The sequence below is a fragment of the Poecilia formosa genome, unplaced genomic scaffold (assembly GCF_000485575.1).
Source record: "Poecilia formosa unplaced genomic scaffold, Poecilia_formosa-5.1.2 Scaffold19, whole genome shotgun sequence".
In the NCBI taxonomy this organism is placed as follows: domain Eukaryota; kingdom Metazoa; phylum Chordata; class Actinopteri; order Cyprinodontiformes; family Poeciliidae; genus Poecilia; species Poecilia formosa.
Window position 1 is genome coordinate 2,842,338 of NW_006799958.1, and position 20,461 is coordinate 2,862,798.

General features: G+C 40.4%; 1 protein-coding gene and 2 non-coding genes across 3 annotated transcripts; 1 reads left to right on the forward strand and 2 right to left on the reverse strand.

Annotated features, from left to right (window-relative positions):
* Positions 1-13,157: 13,157 nt before the first annotated feature.
* trnal-caa (transfer RNA leucine (anticodon CAA)) lies at positions 13,158-13,267 on the reverse strand. The gene is made up of 2 exons: positions 13,230-13,267; positions 13,158-13,203 (listed from the first exon to the last, which is right to left on the reverse strand). It is a non-coding gene; the product is annotated as a tRNA-Leu (tRNA).
* Positions 13,268-14,188: 921 nt separating this feature from the next.
* Positions 14,189-14,298, reverse strand: trnal-caa (transfer RNA leucine (anticodon CAA)). Its single transcript has 2 exons — positions 14,261-14,298; positions 14,189-14,234 (listed from the first exon to the last, which is right to left on the reverse strand). It is a non-coding gene; the product is annotated as a tRNA-Leu (tRNA).
* Positions 14,299-14,532: 234 nt separating this feature from the next.
* Positions 14,533-20,451, forward strand: LOC103134801 (dehydrogenase/reductase SDR family member 12-like). Its single transcript, XM_007547251.2, has 10 exons — positions 14,533-14,700; positions 16,382-16,515; positions 16,894-16,976; positions 17,514-17,606; positions 17,696-17,777; positions 17,926-17,987; positions 18,090-18,194; positions 18,819-18,909; positions 19,077-19,214; positions 19,984-20,451. The coding sequence occupies exons 1-10, from the start codon at positions 14,645-14,647 to the stop codon at positions 20,094-20,096; spliced, it is 957 nt and encodes a 318-aa protein (XP_007547313.1). The 5' UTR covers positions 14,533-14,644; the 3' UTR covers positions 20,097-20,451.
* Positions 20,452-20,461: the final 10 nt, after the last annotated feature.

Here is a 20,461-nt window from a genome sequence, read left to right on the forward strand (position 1 = left end):
CACACACACACACACACACACACACACACTCAATTATGTCACTTGCTTTGATTAGAGTAACTTGATCCCAATCAGTTTAAGCGAGGAGGGCATTGAGACAGTGGCAACACGCCACTGGTGTTCAAAATTACAGCTGAGAAATTTCACAAACTCCGAAGTCTTTACTTAAAGCCCAGTTTTCATAGTTTTTGTTAATAATGAAGAACAAAAGACAGAACAACAGGACTTGTTAAAACAAAGTCTTCAAGAAAACAAACATAATCTGCAAACAACTCCAGCTACACAGAGCAAACATCGTCTGTGGAAGCGGTGAGCTCAAATGACGCATCGGGGCGTTTTCACACCTGACCGTCCGGTAGACTCGGTTCAACTAAAAAATACGGCAGCGCTTGTTACATTTTCAGCTGGTGCTGTTCGCTTTCACACTGCACTGTGTCACTTGATCCAAACTAATTGAAATGACTTGTTCACCCCATCGCTGCCAAGGACACCGGAAGGAAAATACATGAAAGTGTCCAAAGAAGTCCTGAGTACAACTTCCTTCTTCGCCGAATGTAAATGATAATGAAGCAGCGCCAGATTTTAGCGGTTGTAGGATTTCTCTTTTGTCTTTGGGACGAGACCTCTTTGGGACAAGACGTTAGACTTGCATGTTTGTTTTGGTTGTATTTACCCACAATACCAACATCATTTTCTTTATTATATCTGAGGCTGAGGCCACCAACCCATCGACTGATCCAGACCAGATTGTCTTCTAGTGCTGTAGCTCATATTTGAACTCATTTTACCCTGGAAAAACTAGGGTGACATTTCTGGGGTAAAAACTTAAATAACATAAATGGCTGCAACATATCTCTTTGACTCCATGTTCTGCTGTTTTTGTCTCACAGCACTTGTTCGAGAATCCTAAGAAATGAAGGTCCTGGCATCAGTCATAATAATGAACTTCTTAAAATGCAAAACTACTGTAACAATATTTATTTATTGAACAGGACATTTGAGGTCAATTTTAAAGTGGCATTATCATCTTTCTGAAGTACAATAATTTTCCTGCTGCGAGTTAATGAAATGTAGTGTAGAACTGACGGATTTCCCTTTAAACAGAGCAACATGTAAATGATAATGTGGTTTGTCACCATCAACAAAGAAAAAAACAATGTTTCCATATCAAAGTTTTCTAGCTTGTAGTTTGGCGCAATCTGATCTCCCACTTCCTTCTCTGCTCTCTTGCTCGTGGGTTTTTGTCACAACCTTTCCATTTTATTATTTTTGATTTCCCACAGTTGTTTCCTAGAGGGGGGGTGGGGGGTGGCGTACCGAGGGGGGCTCCCACCGAAAATGAAAAAACGTGCTGGTGTTATAAGAGCAGCTTATCAGGAAGCTTCCTACCTCAACCTGCCGACTCCATTGTTGAACTCACACGCATCTAAAACCACTTAAGCTGACATGCCCATACAGACTCCCAAACACACACACACACACACGCACAAAACTTGTCTCTCTCCTGTCAACTTAATTTGCCTCCAACAATGATGACGGACACGCCCTCCGCTAATGAGAACAAATCTCTTCCCTTCTCTGTTCCGTCTCGCGGTTTTTCGGAGGGTTTTTTTATTCATTCTCTCCATCTCCTCACCCCTTCCTACCTCCCAACTCCCCTGAGCTTTTGCTTCCTGCCTTTTGATATTGTAGCCATCCCACTCATGCCACCAATTAGTAGAATAATAGACCAGCAGGCTGCTGCCTGCTTGGACCTTAGCAGAACACGCTGCCAAAAGGCCACAGGGCAAATGTGAAGGCAAAAGGTGATAAAGAGTTGACAAGGCAGACATGAAGACAGAATTAAAACCAGAAAATTGTGACCCATCTTCTTTTTTTAGCCAAATTGATAAGTTTACAATATATTTTTAGGGTTTGGTTCAGGCAAAAGGGTACTTTTATTTTTGTTGTTCATAAATTCAGAGGAGGAATTGGCTCATTTGTGTGTTTATTGCTTTAAAATCAAAGACAAACGTAAATCTTTTGCAGTTTTCCCTGTCTACCCTGCTCCCCCAACCAGCAGACCCATCCCAGTCGACCTTCAACAAGATCTAGTTCTAAATTTATTCAGCTATGTTGAGTCAAATTTACTTCCATTGGCCATTTCAGCGACCAGGCAGTTCAAAGTGGTTTTACATCATGAAAACATCACAGACACCAATTATGAAACAAGCAAATAAACATTCAATTTTCTCAAATGCCATCATCAAAATCAACAAGCAAATACACATCACATATGTTGATGAGTTTTCCATTTATTTTGGTTCAAAAGCAACTCTAAACAGGTTGGGTCTTCAGCCTGGATTTAAAGGAACTCAGTGTTTCGGCTGTTTTGCAGTTTTCTGGATGTTTGTTGCAGATTTGTGTTGCAGACCTGAAACAAGGACACCTGAGTGGTCTGGGAGATCTTTAATAAGTCATTCAGTGATTTATAAACTAACAAAAGGTCTAATCTCTGAGTTAAAGTTATAGTTCACAACTTAAACATCTTCAACTAAGTTCACTGGGCCAACATGAACTATAGTTCTCATTCGAGGAAGTGTGCTTGTCAGAATCGACTAAAAAGCAACATCGTGTAAAACAACTTTCACTTATTACATACATACCAGTTTTGGTGCTTAGAAACATTTCTGCCTTTAGATTTACTTACTGGGTCGCTTCTGTTTCTGTCACCGTTCGCAATTTAAGCAATTGTGTTCAGTTGCCACTAACAACCAAACTGACGCCGTATGTGTCTCGGCTCAGTTTGGTTGGGATTTCCATGTTTTGGGGGTGCTGCTATTAATATGACCCATATGCATCTCCTTTGGTTCCCATGATGTATTAACAGTGTAAATCTGTTCAATATAGGTTAATAACAAACTGTAGAGCTTAGTCAGACAAAACCGTCTAGAGGCCGGTCTCTGTCTCGCTGAGATCTCGACGCTCTTGGACACAAGCTTTGCTTTACATGGTGCCGTTTTACGTCGATTTCCCCCTTGTCATGTAAACTGTGCTCACTGATATGCAGAACTTGTACAATAAAATAACTTGAGGACCTTCTGAACCGTCGACAAGAAGGTAGTTTTAAACCAATTCATGTTGAGAACGTACATTTGTCGCCGTTTCCAACGGCAGCTAGCGCATCATTAAAAAGGAGGCCATTGTTGCTCATTAATTAATGAGCACTTTTTTTTGTTCATGCTAAACTGGGATTAGCATATTCATAAGGGCAGACATCTTTCAGACAGCTTTGAGGGAATCTGGCAGGTCTGTTTTCTCACTGTGTTCTTGTTTGTGCCCATACATAACCCCGTTTGTTGACCGGAGTCCTACCCCATTAACTCCCATGATCCTGTACCTCACACACACACACACACACACACACACAGTTTGAAACACAAGAGGTTGAGACAGAGGGAAACATGACACACACAGCCCCATTTTCACACTTGAGAGAGCACGCCTCATTGGATTACAGACTAAATATGTCCGGGTTACAAACTGATTACCATGTCGTATAACATCTTTATTTGCATACGCAATAAACAATGAGCGACTGATGAAACACGTTTACGCTAAATGTTACCCATCTTCATCGTCCCCACCAGACTAATAGTCTCAAATAAAGTCACGAGTCAAAACGAGAGTCGTTCCTTGAAGGTGAATGTGGCAGAAGTTTATTTTTTTTATTTCCTTGATTGGTGTATTTATGTCCTTGTATTTATATTTGCACCAATTTTGACATTTAATACTGCCTACGAATAAAAAATGGGGACTACTTTACTCCAAGACCTAGTTAAAATTAACGTCCTTGTAGACAAAGACCACAGCCACTGAATGCATGACACAATGACAATGTAAATGATGCGTTATAGTTGACATATTTAATGTAAGTGCTCCTGAGCTTTTTGACATCATAAAATAACAGGGTATATTAGCATTTTGAGACAGAGTTTCATGCAATCTCTAATGTTTGACAACTTTTCAAAGAACAACTGAATAAAAAGCAACAACTTTAACCGCGGAGATCTGCAGAAACTTGGAGTTCATTTTTATGACATTTAAAGCAAAGCAAATATCAAATGATTTGAATTATTAAAGAGTCATATCAAAGGAGCATAAGCATGCCAATTTTATCCTAGCAGTTTTGCTAACAGAAAACAACAGGAGCAAGATGTGAGATTTTTGAATAATAAAACACATCGACAAAACGCTTTGAGTACTTTGACCCTGCACAAGACGGAAAGATTTGAAGATCTTTCTAGATTGAAATATATCTTTAAAAAAAATGTTTGAATTGTTCATATTTGGCTGTTTTCTGTGCGTAGACATTTGGCAGATCTCTAAATGAAAACCTTCGTTAGCCAAAAGAACCACGCCTTAAAATGATAACGACATGTAAACTGGTCTCGCATTCAGCAGGACTGTATTACCATCCATCTCTAATGATATCAAGAAAGTAGTGCACAGCCTGTACAGCTCAAATGTTAACTACAACTTGAATTAAGATGCTGTTTCCACTTGCCAGTGCCATGAAAATAATATATTTTCTCAATAACTCCATTTTTCTTTGTTTTTGCTAATACAGTGTTTTTCTGCAGAATGCTGCAATAATCCAACTAAAAATGGATGAAAATAAATACACTTTCAGATTTTTTGTGTCATTTTCTATGTTTTAGTTCTAAGCTTGGAGTTTTACTCGGTCTAAACGTAGACCAGAATCATGGTTGAATGCAAGTACACACACTCAGAATCCTAACTGAGCTCCACGCATTGCTTCAACCTGGAGATCAAGTGTGTTCCTATTAGGAAAACACCAGGAACTGAAATAACAGTGGACTCTTCTGGCTTTTATAAAACTGAAAAATGTTGCTGCCTAATTGTGTGTTTTGATTGTTTGTTTGTTTGTTTTTTAAGTAAGTTGCAGTAACTCTGTCTGCCATTATTATTATTTAAGGTAAATTTTCTACTAATTAGTGTTAATATGTTTTTGTCCAGGTAATGATACCGAGTGCTGACGGTCTGACGGGACAGCAAAAGGCCAAGTTTGAGTGACTTACTTTCCTATCCTCCCACTCTGTCATCTGGCTGCCTTATTAGTAACGTCCATCTAACTTTCTCTGCCCTGTTATTCAAATCTCTGACCCCCTGCACGCCCAACTCCGAGCGCTTCTCTCAGACATGCACATGCAGGTACGCAGCGGCGTGCTGGGAGACCGACACACTTTCCTCCTCGCTACCAGCAATTTGTTGCCTGTGACATCACATTTTGTGCGCTGAGGCCGTACTGGCACCGGGCTGCTGCTTCGTTAACTTTCCTCTTTAATGAGCGCTTTAATTGAGCCGTCTACCAGGCCACCTGTCGGCCCACAGCCTCATTACCATACTAATGGACTGGGATTGTTGCGGGTCTGACAGCCAGGGTTGTACGGCGCTAACAGGAGCTGAGGAGAGGGAGGGGACGCCGAGAAGGAGGCCAAAGAGGAGGGGGAAGAAGGGGGTGTGAAGGCCACGCTGCAGGAGAAAGACTTCCTAAAGAGAAATAAATCTGAAATGGGTTAAGGGCTTTTGAATGTATGGTGGTGGGGGAGAGGGAAGTTGCCCAAAAGTCCAAAGTTAGCACCTTCTTAATGAAAACTGATTATGATATTTCCACAAGCTTTTTTTCAGGTAATTTGAAGTTTTTATTTGACTTTTCGGTTAATTTCCAGTCTGATATTTTATCTTTTTTTTTTTTTTTAAAGGAATCACTATCGGGTGCATCTCAACAAATTAGAATATAATCAAAAACTTTATTTCAGAATCACATTGGAGAGGTGAGGCCTACTCACCGATTATTTATCAAACTCATTTCTTCTAGAAACCGGGACGTAGCCCTGCTCTTGTCACACAATCGCATCAGATGCTCTCATAGGAAGGTGCAGGGACCGTAAGGAAACCCGGTGGAGGTTTCAAACCGTTGCACCGTGCTGCATATCTGTTTGTTTGCTCAAGAAAGCATTTTCCAGTAAACAAGTTTCTCCTACAAGAAACCACAGCATATGTCGACATTGAACAGCACTGAAATTACAAATCAGCAAAACTGAAACCTTCATCTCACCGCAAACGTCTCTAAGTGACACTTACCGACAAATATGTACGATTTTATTGGCTTCATTTTACGACAGTCCAAGATTAATTACCAGTTCTTGCCATCTGCAGTCACAGAGCCAACTTATTCCACCTGTCCTGCTTTTATAGGATTAAAAAGAGGAAATAGCAGCCAGGTGTCGCTAATATACACTTGATTAACTAGCTGATCATTAACAGATGTGACCCCCAGTGTAAAAGCCAGAGTTTTCACAGTCAGCTAGCCAAGTGATGGCAGGGTGGAGAAACATCAGGGATGACCTCAGTGAAGTAACTGCTGCTCCTCGTTAACCAGGGAAGGGTTAAGAGCTCGTTTTCAAGCAATCTGAAGTCCATCAACCCGAAGTGAGAAGGATATTTCTGACAAGTAAATATTCCTGGTTTTCCAAGGATTACACATCAAAATGAAATAACTGTGTTTATCAGTCTCCTCCTATTAGTTTTTGTTGATTAAATCCTTCTACATCACGATGCTGACTTCCTGTCCGCACTCCTGCACCACAGCTGATGAAATCATGGCAGCTTCAGAGAATACATTCACAACCTTTCCCTTTAATTTTTATTTTTTATTAAAATGTTACTCAAGTCAAAATAAATTCCTTTCACCTCAAAGCAGAACATCCCAATTTGATGATTTTCTACTATAGATTACAACTTGTGACAAATTTAAGGGACTTTAAGTGATGGACACAAGAGAATAATTGTAATGAGGAAGGAAAAAGATGGATGATTATTAATTATTCATTAAAAAAATAAAAACATCACATGTGTGGATTTGAATTCAGCCTATGTGTCTCAATAAGCAATAAATGAATTAATTGTACGCTAAATTAACAAACAAACTCAATAATTTCCATTTGTATGACTTATTGTTTTTCTCTTTTCTCCCTCCTACCAAAAACTGGATGATAAAAGTCTTCAGTCTGGCACTTCGGCTTCAACTAGCACTTTCTTCTGGAGGACAAATATTTTTTACAGAGACTTCATAATGCATTTTATTTGTTGTTTTATTTATTTTGGATATTTAAAATGTTTTCCAGTTCCAGTCTTAAATGTTTGTTAGAATTTAAAGTTTATGTCATTACCTTCATATTACTTGAAAACAGTCTTAAAACAATGTTAACATTTACTGCGATAACTCCTGGAACAATTTATCGTCCAGCAAAATCTGTAATCGTGACAGGGCTGTCTGCAGCTTCTGCTAACACGTTCTTTAGTCGTCATTTATGTATTAATGACATTTTGATGTGTATTCCACACGCAAACAGGACATTAATCCACATGGTATGTACGTAAAACGTGAAATGTTCACACATATTTGATCCTTGGGGTGTTCCATATATACGGGAGACAGTGCATGACAAAAGTTTCATACCAAAACAACAAAATACGTGAACTCGAGCAGAGGTTAACTTCCCAGTAAAAGTCCAGACCTGAATCCAATTGATGGCAAGTCTGAAACATTAATGTCCACAAATACTTTCAATAAAATTTGACTGAAGTTGCCAAGAAAATGGCAACAATTAGAGTGAGGGCTGGTTTTCAGGGAGAGCACATCACATATGCACACTAGACTTTTCAAATGTTCACTGTTTTAAAAACAAAATTGAAAAACTTGCATCCTTCCAAAAAAAAAACAAAAAAAAAAACACCCTGCCACGATTAAATTAATTGAACGTTTATGGTTCCAACGTTGCAGAACGCAAATAAAAGTTCACGGGTTACGAATATGTTTCCAAGATGCGCCATCTTCTCGCCAGTGTAAAAAAAAACACCAAAAACTGCTGAGCACAAAGAAAACCCAGAGGACAACCTTCCTTTCTGTGCGGGATGTTGCTCACTGTGTTGATGAACGCTAATGTGACAGGAGAAAGCTGGCATGAGGTGATCTCTGCACAATGGCGGAAAAGGCACCACACTGGGCCTGTTACTTTGCTCTTTTCCAGGCTCGCATGGCACAGACAACTAGCTGAGTGAAAGTCAGAAACTCAGACAGACGCCGTGTCGGGTCTTCTGCAAAGTGAAAGACTTATTCAAGTCAAAATTAGTTTTTAATGTGGCCCCTGAGTCCCCGCTGGGAAAACACAGACGGAACCCACGGGTTTGACCGACGTTCGACGGCAAACGGTGTTGGTTTTAGAATGCGAAACCGGAAAGATAAGCTGACGCCGTCGCCGGTCTTGAGCCTGCCGGCTGGTGTCCAACATTTCGTTTGTTCCGCTGTCTAATTATCCAGCTTAATTTGTTTTGATTTAGGGATTCCAGGGGCTCTCTTCCTAGCAGCGTGACAGCATTAAGAACCACAAAAGTGCCAGAGAAGCCGAAGAAACCCAGAGAAAAAAGAAGGCCAAGCGGGGTGATTACCAGTGAAAAGGTGGCCATGGGGATGATGGACAGACTGAGAAGAGAGGTGGGGAACGACCATGGTCGGGCCAGCAATACACATTCAAGGATCTGGTGAATGCAGCTCCGACTCCACACAACCACATGCTAATGACGGCTACCATTTAATGTGTCAAATTCACAATTCCTTTCGTTCTCTCCTTTTTTCCTTTCTCCTCCCCGGGGCTAATTGCCCTGTCTCCTCCTTTTTTGACAGAGAGGCTGTTGGGCTGAATTAAAGCCCATATTGTGCCGTGTGTGTCCAACCTGCAACTCCCAAAGCGGGAGCACATGCAAACACACGCACACACAAAGCGCCGAACTATCAGCTGGACCACCTTCCACATGTCTTTGGCCTTCGCGCAGAGTAACGACCATTTGGAAAATAGGCTGTTTTAAAGGTTTAAGATCATCTTAAAGCATACACATACTTTGAGTCACCAAAGTACTTTCACTGCCGCTCAGTAAAAGTACTTTGGTGACTCATCGTGTGCATGAACGTCCTATTAATTCATGCACGTGAAGCATGAAACCTTCTTTCATAAGAGTAGCTGTCTGTCGTAAATCTGGTTGGATATTTAACCACTTGTCTTGACAGGATTGATAAGAGTTCGTTTTATTTGGTTGTTTCCCAACTCTGGACATGGAATGCTCCACAGAGTTGAGGTCAAAGCTTTGGGAAATGTCTTTCCAGATATTTAGTGTTAGATGTATCCAAGAATCAGCCAAATAAAGATGACCACTTTCCCATGAATAGCTGAAATCTTCAGTTACTTAAGTGACCCTCCAAAATGCCTGTAGCTGCCTGATTTAATGGTTCAAACACCGAATATACCTCAAAATGCATAAATGCGCAAACTACTGGCACTACCGCCTTGGCACCGACATCCCCAGTCTTCCTTGTTTTCCCTCTTGAGGGCGCAGCCAATCCGTGCCAAAGAAAACGAAGGCGCTCCTGAACTGGCTCCTTTGCAAATCCCAGCCAATAACATGTCAAGCAGAATCGTGGCCAAAGTTTTCCAGCTTCACAAACTGGATTTTCTATTTAGTTAAATTCAACTGTGCAATAAATATACAATCTGCAGATCTATTCTACTCGTTATTTTGTTTTTTTTGTTTTTTTTCTGACAAACTGCGTCTGGTGCAGCAGGTGTGTGTGGTCCTTGTGGTCCGGGTCTGTTCCCCTTCTTGAGTGGATGTGGGTGCGTGTGAAACCAGCATGGAGCTCATGCTGCCTGCATGCCTTTCTCTTTCTTCGGCATGCTCTTGACTCGACGTTGCCAGAGGGCCCTAATCCTCTGATCAGCATGCCAGGAGAGCACGGAGGGGCCTTACCGGACCTTGGGGGCCAGGGCCCGAGGTGGCGCCCGGCTCCAGCCGCTCCACCAGATTGTTTTCGCAGCCACTTGTTGAGGGAGCAGTGTGGTCTCAGCTCATTGAGGACTGAGGGGTGGAGAGAGGGCACACCCCTCCACCTGCAGCTACTCCCCATCCCTCCTTTCATTACTTCTTCTTCAACTAAAATTACTATTGTAGGAAGAAAATGAGCAGGGGGGAGGACATTTTTAAACAAAAATGGGGTTTCATTAGTGAATAACAGTAAAAAATAATATGCCGAAATGCAACATTTATTGCTAGATGAGAGCATGAAATAGCCTGAGTTCCAGTTTGCCTAGTTTGACGTGTCAGGTTCAAGACTCCAGACAAAGCCGGGGGTGAATAGAGTGACTTGAGAGACTAGGGGGATTGAGGAGAGATCCTTGGCACACAATCAATTAGCACTCGTCCCTCGTAGACGGCCATGGCTCTAAATCCCCACGTTTGTCCGGACAAATTGACTGGACCCCGGGTCTTGTTTGTCTAGCTCCGCTGGTTTGCTGGAGTCGGCTGGATGGTGGGGTTTGTGCCTTTCAGCAAGCAAAGCTTATGGGAACAGAGTAAATACCGCGGTCTGACACGAACAAGACTCACAGGACTTTGTAATGCAAACTAGCATAAATTAGACCAAAGCTTCATCAAGTGACTTCCTGTTAGTTGGACACTGGTTTGACTTTGATTTCCTAGAAAGTGACAGTGTTACGGGACTCCCACCAACTTTGATTCACTAAAATGTTCTCAGGTATATTTTGACTCTCTTGAGGCAGTCCTACAGTAAATCAACAGTCTCCTAATGGGCAGTTCTTCAACTCTCAAGGGACCTTTAGACCCTTTACCTGCATTTCAACTTTAACTGTTTGATTTTCCAATATCTTGATGATTTTACCTACAGTAATCTAAAGGCTAATTTTATGAAACTTGCTATGACTTGTTTGTACTTTAATCTTAAAATGTCACAACCTTTCTACATTGTTTACCCTCAGCACCACTCTCAGATTGAATCCCATTACAACCACATGTGCTAGATATGTTGTAATCCTTACATAAAGACTTTAGGTGTGATGACTCCCTCTATAAAACAAGGGGCAGCAAAGATCCGGCACATGTTGTTTCAAAGGAGGCCAAACTTCCTGAAAAATGAATGGCAGTGGAAAAGCTGAACGCCTAAAAAAAAAAAAATCACATTGCTAACACGCCATGTTATGACATATAAAATAAGAAAATCTTATATTATTTTTAAGTCTTTCATAACCTATGGAAATGGTTAGGTCCTTACTAGGCAATTGTGTTCTTCAATGGTAGAAATTAATTGTCTTTAAAAGGAACAAAAATTCCTGTCGACAGCATATGTTCTGGATATTATTTCTGTAATGAAAGGAAGAATGCATGAGATCTATGATTCTGATGCATTCTTATCTAAACATATTTTTTAAAAAAACAAACAAGTAAATTAAAACCTGCCAAACTACATTTAACTTATTCTGTATCCTTAAATTTTTACTTTAAAATAACATTTAGCAATACAAATGAGATCTAAAAGAACTATCCTAATCATTTTAATAACTAATATTACTACTCTCCCCTTATGTATGTGCCTTCCTATCGGCGCTAATAGAAGGCTGCCATCTAGCGGACGTTTGAGGGTATTTACAGCAATTTTCCGTTGACAAATAGCAGGATCCACATTTATTAATCCTCCACACTGACTAGTGAAATCATAAGCAAACCAACTTAAGGATCTTTGGTTGATAAACCACTCCATACAGCCGTGATGGCAGTAATCTGATAAATTAAAGAACTAACCTCGAAACATTTACTTCGGCCCTGCTGTTGACTTTACACATTTAGCGACGCATTCTCTCCCTAAACCAGCAGAGGGAGCTGTTGACTCTCAGTTAGATTATGTGAATATTGAAATGGGACAGTAAAAATAATTAACATGGCCTTCAGTAATTGCTGATGCATTATCATTACTTGGAAAGAATCTTGATTACACCATTAGTTATTTCATTAGGCATTCTAATTTTACATATATATTGCATGATCTATATCATTTGTGAAATTATTATTATTTGTCAGTCCAATTTGACTTTTCAAAATTACTGTTTATGATACAACTTTACATGTCAGGAATAAAACCTCCAGTGGTTGGTTGCGTTGTAATCCACTAGGGATAGAATCAGGAAAGAGAAACTCTGTAATGTTTGTTTGCAACAATACTGACTCCTAGTGGCTGATTGGAGACACACTAGGGTTTCTGGTCTGCTACTCCTAATTCTAATACGTGTCTATTTGAAAATGTATCAATAATTTGGGAAAATTGAAAAGATAAATGTTGCTTTCTAGAACTAATAAAGTTTGTTAAAAATTGACTTTGGTTTCCTTCTTCCTGTAGAGTTTAAGAGAAATATAGTTAAGGTTTTGGCAAAAATAAATGATTTAGAAGACTAAGAATATCGGGCCCCATATGGGGGAAAGGGGGCAGACTTATGGGTCCCATATGGGTTTGTCCGCGGTTTCCACGTTGGCCCCACATGGGTTTGCCCATGTAGGGCCACAGCTACGTGGGCCCTAAATGGGCCCTAAATGGGCAAACCCATGTGGGGCCACCGTGGAACCCGCGGACAAACCCATATGGGACCCATCTGGTCTGCCCTCCTTTTCCCCATATGGGCCCCACGTAAGCATGCTGGCAGGGTAATGGTTTGCTATCTGTGAAGTTGGGGGAATTAGATCTCTAAGAGCCTTATTTATATCAGTTATTGCAAAATAGGTTCTGTGAAATTGTGATACTTAAGGTAAAGTTTGATCATTCATTTAATTATTTTTTAAATAAATACATTTTAACTGGTGTTTTAGCAACATCTATGTCCCTCCTTGCTTTTTATACAAACCCAATACTGCAAACTATTTGTATAAGTTAGTAAATTTAACACACAGAGGACAACTCAACGTGGTTTTATCTTAATGTTATTTTTTTTCTACCAGTTTATTCATACATTAACTGTACCTTTATATCATGACAGATATTGCTGTGACATTTTTGTAGTTTTTTTTATGCAATGCTTATTATCGTTTGGCTGTATTTGAATTAGATAATATTTGAAAATGCCTGTTGTGTAAAAGAATGTATCTTTTTATGTTCTCTTTTACCTACGCTAACCCTAAGAACGGTTTGGTTTAATTGCGACAATCTGAAACACGTATCAAAGCAGAAGTTAAGTCTTTGTCGTGACCAAAAAAGTTGCTGTCAGAAGTGGGATTCGAACCCACGCCTCCAATCGGAGACCAGAAGTCCCGCTTCACAGGAAGGATTTCACCTTGAGTCTGGCGCCTTAGACCGCTCGGCCATCCTGACAACTCCGCCTCCTCTATCTGCAGAGTGCAAATTACCTCTCTTATCGCCAGCATTTGTGAAACGTCTGTGTTTATATTCTATATATAATCCGAAGTAACTATGTATTATGTGGTTCCATCCGGGGACCTCACGTAAACTTATTTAGAACTTCCTTCAGTATTTTTGCCTGTTCAGCGAAGCGGTGAGAGTGAAAGCTGCATATCGCAGCAGTCAGCGGCGAGAGGCATTAGTGAAGCGCCATAGTGTTTTTCCGTACACCTCGTATTAGATTGTCAATATTGAAATTACACACACAAAAAACGACTGAATCAACTTATTTTTTTTAATTTTCTTCTTTTATTAAGCATAACATTTGTTTTCTAAAACATTTAGTTATCCAACACTTAGTTTTGATTAATATCTAATAACTCTTTCTCATGATTTGTAAAGACTTTGACAAAGTTGACCTTTTGCGCTTTCAGCTGGTTTTCAAATTATTCATCAGCTGGAACCATCAGCTGATGAATAATTTATTCAGTTCTCCCAGTATCCTACAGGGCAGGAGGAGGTCCTCAGAGCTCCATATTAGAACCCATGTTTTTGCATTGCATGTAATTGTCTTTGTGAAAATGTATCAAATGCCAAATTACATTTTTTTGCAGATCAGTTATCTGTTGTCCTTCCCTATCCTTTTCTTGTCCACCTTTGATGCTCTGTCATTTTTAGGAATCCGACTATTTTACTAAAACTTAGTAACATAACAATAAAACCACCTAGCTAATGATGATAATTGTTAAAGCACATTTGATGATTAAGTAATGATTTAATGTAAAATATTTTCACAAAAAAAATAACCTTTCCAAATACGAGTCACATCATTGAGTGTTAAATTTTAAATTAAATAGACTATTTTTCTTAATTGAGAAAAGGTTAAAAAGGTATTGTCAGAAGTGGGATTCGAACCCACGCCTCCATTCAGAGACCAGAATACCCGATTCACAGGAAGGTTTTACCCTTGAGTCTGGCGCCTTAGACCACTCGGCCATCCTGACAACTATACGAATTACGACGAAACTGCATGGTTAAGTACTAGAGAGCGGTGTGGCGTGATGTAAGTCGTTGAGGTCTTTTTAGTCCTTATTTTTCTGGATATATTTCTAGAAACACTAAATTATTTCATTTTACAGGGAAATTCTGGAGTCATAAAACCGAAAGATCCACTAGGTGTGCTATAGAAATATATTACAAAACGTACTTCCGGTTGAGAAACACGTGACTCCCACCCAACCTACGTTTTAGTCATTCTTACGAAACAAACAGTTAATAAATACGCCCTCCTATGGATAACTCTCTTCAGTCTATTCGGCCAATTCAACCAGCTGCTGCCTAAATGAGAACATGTCTATTTACAGGAATGCCGTCTGGTTCGTGAAAGGTCTGCAGGAGTACACAAAGTAAGTGCAGTGCGCTTTACATTAGCTAGTGAACACTAGTTTTGTCGTTTTTAAGGTTTGCGTAACATTTACCACTCGGTTCCTGTGTAATTTCAACAAACTTTAAACATTTTCCAAGTTTAAACAACGTGTTACTGTTAGCGATGATTGATTCAGTGGCCATCCAGTTACTCAAGATCTTATATGACGAAGGGGCGCGGCTGTTACAAATTCAATTATAGCATAAGGTTAAAAGTTTATTGTTTTCATAAATAGCTATGCTTATGCTCAGGCAGCAATGAGCAAAACATAGAACGGCAAAAAAGAAGAAAAACATAATTTGATTTTGTTTTACCTCTGAATATTACCTGCATGAATGTACACAGATAAAATGCAGACATATTAGGAGTTACTGTGAGGGAACTGTAGTAAATTATCGTCATAAAAAGTCTCCCTTATAAGTTGGTGGGTGAAAAAACATGAAATGATGAAGGGGAAAATTTATTAGCGCCCTTTAACTTTCATTGTTGGCAGCAGTAGGAAAACTCAGCTCAAAAGACAATTTACCCAGGAAAAAAATATTGCCCATTCACCATTTTTTTTTAAATTCCACAATCTTTGTAAAGTAACTAGAATACTGAAAAAAAGTTTTTATTTTTGAAATATGATGTGTCCACTACAGTGGACATTGGAACCCCATACATTTGAAATTGAACCTTGATGGCAACCAGTTTGTCCCGAAGAAAATATCCAAAACATCAACATAAGATTGAATTTAACATTGACAAAACTGAGCACTGTTGCCTAGCAAGAAGGTTCTGGGTTCGATTCCCGGCCCCGGTCTTTCTGCATGGAGTTTGCATGTTCTCCCTGTGTATGGTGGGTTTTCTCCGGGTTCTCCCCGGGTTCTCCAGTTTCCTCCCACAGTACAAAAACATGACTGTCAGGTTAATTGGCCTCTCCAAATTCTCCCTAGGTGTGTGTATGCATGGTTGTTTGTCTCTGTGTTGCCCTGTAACAGATTGGCGACCTGTCCAGGGTGACCCCGCCTCTCGCCCGGAACGATAGCTGGAGATAGGGAATAGCATCCTTCCCGACCCCACTAGGGGACAAAGGAGTATAGAAGATTGATGGATGAATGGATGAATGGGTTGATGGATGGATGGATGGATGGGTTGATGGATGGATGGATACAGAAAAATAATTACAAATGTCCACTACAGAGGACAATTTTTCAACTTTTAAATACTACGATAAAGTACAGTCAAAATAATTCATAGAATGTTTTAATATGCTGCTAAGAGACTTATTTAGAATCTGCCAACAAAATGTTAAACCAAAATTTGCAAAATAAAACTTTTTATGCACTTACTTTGTCTCCCTCCATAAAATGTGCTTGTACTGATGAACGTCATTTTTATGAATTAGATAAAGGTACGTACAAAAGTCCCACCCCTTCACACATGGTATCATTGAAAAGCCTTAAGTGTCCTCTCTAGATACCAAAAGGAATTAATTCAGTAGCATGCAGGGGGTGGGAGATATTCAAGGTTAGAAATGTCCTCTACAGAGGACAAAAATGAACTACTGGTAGTCAGGAGGATAACACAGAAAACAATTGAGATGCTCCTGTGCCTCACATGACTTTTTTCTAGGTATGAACATTGCTGACTGTGGTATTCTCTGATTATTTTTTTAACAGGAGCGGCTATGAAGCTGCAGCGAAGCATTTCTCTCCGGCCGACCTGGATGTAAACCTGAGCGACAGGTGCTTTATGGTCACAGGCGCCAACAGCGGGATAGGGAAAGCTACAGCACAGGAAATTGCCAAAAGAGGTGAGCGTTTTATCGGGTTTGTCTTCCCACCCCCCTTTTCTGTGGATGCTCCACAACTAAGTGCAAATCGATTTTAAAAAACAAAACAGTTTGGTGTGGAAATTACTACTGTAAAAATGAGACTTGAATGCAGCGACTGCTGTGCTGTACACCCAGTGTGACGTCACCTCTGTTCCCCAGGCTGGAAGCAAATCATTTGAAAGTTCCTGTTTATAGTAATCAAGGGAAACAAATTGCAGCAACACACATCTCTTACTTGAATGCATAAGTTACACATTTTTTTTTTGTTAAATAAGTAAATTTTGCATAAAAGTCTTTGTTATAATCGAGGCCTTGTCCGAAGTAATGTACTAATGAGGATTTGAATTGATCCTGCAGGGGGAACTGTTCACATGGTTTGTCGAAACAAGGAAAGGGCAGAGACGGCCAAAGGAGAGATTGTGGCACAGAGTAAAAATGAGGTAATTTTAGTGTTTTTTTCTCGACTGTGAACACGACATCATTAGAAAAAAAAAGGCCCAGATGCAAGCCAGTCCACACCTTTCTGTTAATTTGTAACTTCGAAATGTTTTTCCCATCAGAGCACCTCTGGACCCAGCTGTATGGGCCCATATGCATTCAGTGACCTGCTCTTTGGCTCTATAAAATCCTGTCACCCAATAGGAGAAAAGGCCGTCGCCGGCAACAGTAAAGAAGCTCGGGTGGAAATATGTTGAGCAGAAAATGTTTTATTGATACAGAGAGAAATGTGGGAAAAATACTTAACTGTGCCCCCTATCGGGTGACAGATCTGGGAACTGATTTTACACAGAAGTTATTCCAGCTCAGTCAGTTGTAAAGTGACAAAATACAAAAAAGAAGAAAAAAATTACTAATCAAACAATGAATTTCTGACCCTTTAAGAATGGAATTGTTGCAGAAATAAGTCACACATAATATCATTATATCTGAGGGAAGTGAAGACATAAAAAAAACAATTGCTTCCCTTGTCTTTGAAGAACGTCCACGTCCACATCGTGGACATGTCGAGCGCCAGGCAGGTGTGGGAGTTTGCGCAGAGCTTCTCTCAAAACAACAAGCTGCACGTGCTGGTAGGTGTTTGCGGATCTATGCAACCTTCTGCTCTGCGAGTCGCTCCCGCCGTTTTGTCATCGCTTTCTTCTTACGGTCTTTGTCTTAGATCAATAACGCGGGCTGCATGGTCAACCAGAGGGAGCTGACGGAGGAGGGCTTGGAAAAGAACTTTGCCACAAACACGCTCGGTGAGTAAACGAAGCACTTCTTCCTTTTGAGTAAGTCCTTGAAGTCACAGAACAAAGGAAGATGTTAGAACATGTGTAAATGCTTCAACAGTATGTTGTTACAACTGTTAAAAGCAACCTTTCCCTTTCTTTTCATCTTTACTTCCAGGTACCTACATCCTCACCACTGCACTGATTCCCGCACTGAAGAAGGTGGAAGACCCGAGAGTGGTGGGTTCAGTTCCGATAAGACAAACGCGTCATTCGCCAAACGATTGGGCCGGATCAGAAAGGGCGGCGTTTTGAAACGACGGCTGCTGTGTCTCTCCTCAGATCACCGTGTCATCGGGCGGTATGCTCACTCAGAAGCTCAACGTGGACGACCTCCAGTTTGAGAAGGGCACGTTCGACGGCACCATGGCGTACGCTCAGAATAAGGTAAGAATGTCCGCACTGATTTCTACAGAAGTAACCCAAGGTGTACTTAAAAAGTCTGAAATTTGTGCATCCAGACTCCAGGCCTCAAAATGTCTTTAAAACAAAAAGGTTTTAATTTGGCCTTTTTTGGTCATGAAATTTTTGTTGTGACAGGACTCTTTAGTCTTGTGTGTTTGTTTTTTCTTTTATTATTCTCACCTGACTGTTCTGTCTGGCTAAAAGTTGACAGCAAGCATTCTTTGATTCCAGGCTGTTGAGGCTACGGCTAACTAGCTGCTGATATACCCTTGCTAGGTTGCAAGCTAGCTTTTCTGCCTCTATTATGGTTACAAGCATATTTATCTTCATCTGGCTGGACGACTTTTGTTCCCGCCACTACTTCTGTTGCCAACCCATACAAGACTAAGGAGCATTCTGCTCAAAAAAATATATACATTAAGCTTCATACTGCAGGTTTTTTGCTACCCTAATACAGCAGGATCCCCAAACCATCCCCTATCCATTTAGTTTTTGGTCTTAAATTTTATTCCAGGTGGCATTAAAAAGGTCTTAAAACCTCTTTGATTGGACTTGCTGATACCCTGAAGCCACACTCACACGTTGGTACTTCTTACTGTGTTTCAGAGACAACAGGTGATCCTCACAGAGAGGTGGGCTTCTCAGCACAAAGAGATCCACTTCTCCTCGATGCACCCCGGCTGGGCCGACACGCCGGGTAAAGCGCCACCACTACGTCTTTATCGCCACTCAAATCCTTTAGACTGCTTCGTGTTTAGCTTGTAGAGGAATTTCACAGATAGATTCTTGTCAATCAACAAGAAAACAAACATTTTCCACAGTCGGCTTGTGACAGAGGCTTTGGTTTTGTGTTTCCTCGTGTAGCCGTGCAGTCCTCCATGCCGTCGTTTCACGCCAAGATGCAGTCCAAGCTGAGGACGGAGGCCATGGGGGCAGATACGGTGGTGTGGCTCGCCGCGTCGCCTGCCGCCGTCAAGCTGCCAAGCGGGCAGTTCTTTCAAGGTTTCCTCGTTATTTCCAAATCAGTTGTGGTCGATTCACAAGTGTGAATCCTTGCTTCTGCACATTTGATTGAAATAATCTGTAGAAGGGCGTCCAACCAGCCTTAAATTCAAGGTTTTAAAAGGACTTGAATTCATTTTATAAAATGTACGTTGGCCTTTAATATGTTTACAACAGGTCTTAAATGTTGTTGTGGCGTGACCATTTAATCTCATATACTCCATGTCGTTTATTTTTCTGCCAGGCAAACATTCGAGTTAGACGCAGACGTCTTCATTCTGTGACTTGAGGTGGCTGAGGCTACCGCTAACTTGCTAGCTAGCTTTTCTTGCGTCCATCACGAGAACATGTAAATTTAACAGACATTCGTCTTTGCCACTACTGGTGCCAACCCGTATGATGTGTACAACGCATTCTGTTCGAAAAAGCTTGGCTCTTCTACTGTATAAAATAAGAAATTTTCTTTTGATAAAAGTCTTAAATTTCATCCAAGTGGCACGAAGGAAAAACATTCTGAAAGCTAGAAGTAGACATGCATTAAAAGTCATGTTTTTAGTCTTGTAAAATATGGCAATGGGAATTTATTTTAGGATTAATTATACTTTTTAGGATTAGCAAAAATTTGAGGTTGAAATAAGGATTTAAATGTGCAGCATTCCTCTTCATCACATTAGTGGGAACCGTCTCTGACGCAGCTCTGTACATTCTGGTTCTTGTAATCATCTTCCTCACGGTGACACATTCCTGCTACTCTGTGTCTCTTCTTCAGATCGTAAGCCGGTGGCGACCCACCTCCCCCTGGCCTCGTCCCGCTCCTCTCCGCAGGAGGAGGAGAAACTCCTGACAGCGCTGGAGGAGTTTGCCCAAAAGTTCAAACCTTAATATCTGGAAAACTGGCTGCTTTTCAAAATTAAAGCACTCCGATGACACTACATAACCGTTTACAAAAGCCTAATGAGACACGTTTGGCTGAAATAACAAGAGTCAAGCTTTGAAATGCTTTATTGAGGTTTGATCTAAAAATGTTTTTGTGAGGAATTACTTGGTTTTGTTGTAGTTTTTCAAAGCTTTTTCTCTACAAGACGTGAAGGTTTAAATCAAGAGCGCTTAATATGCTGTTAAACATTAACTTAATGAAGCGAATGTGAAAAACTCTGACTTGTGTATGCACACATAATGTTTTTAATGATTTTTGCTAAATGTTTTACTTAATTCAATAAAAGTGATTTGTTTTGTGTGTGTGTATA

Excerpts from the sequence above, each read along its gene's own strand:
- LOC103134801 (XM_007547251.2), top strand. The coding sequence starts at position 14,645 with ATGTCTATTTACAGGAATGCCGTCTGGTTCGTGAAAGGTCTGCAGGAG. Across the intron at positions 17,607-17,695 it reads ACAACAAGCTGCACGTGCTG|ATCAATAACGCGGGCTGCAT; the intron begins GTAGGTGTTTGC and ends TCTTTGTCTTAG. Across the intron at positions 17,778-17,925 it reads CTTTGCCACAAACACGCTCG|GTACCTACATCCTCACCACT; the intron begins GTGAGTAAACGA and ends CTTTACTTCCAG.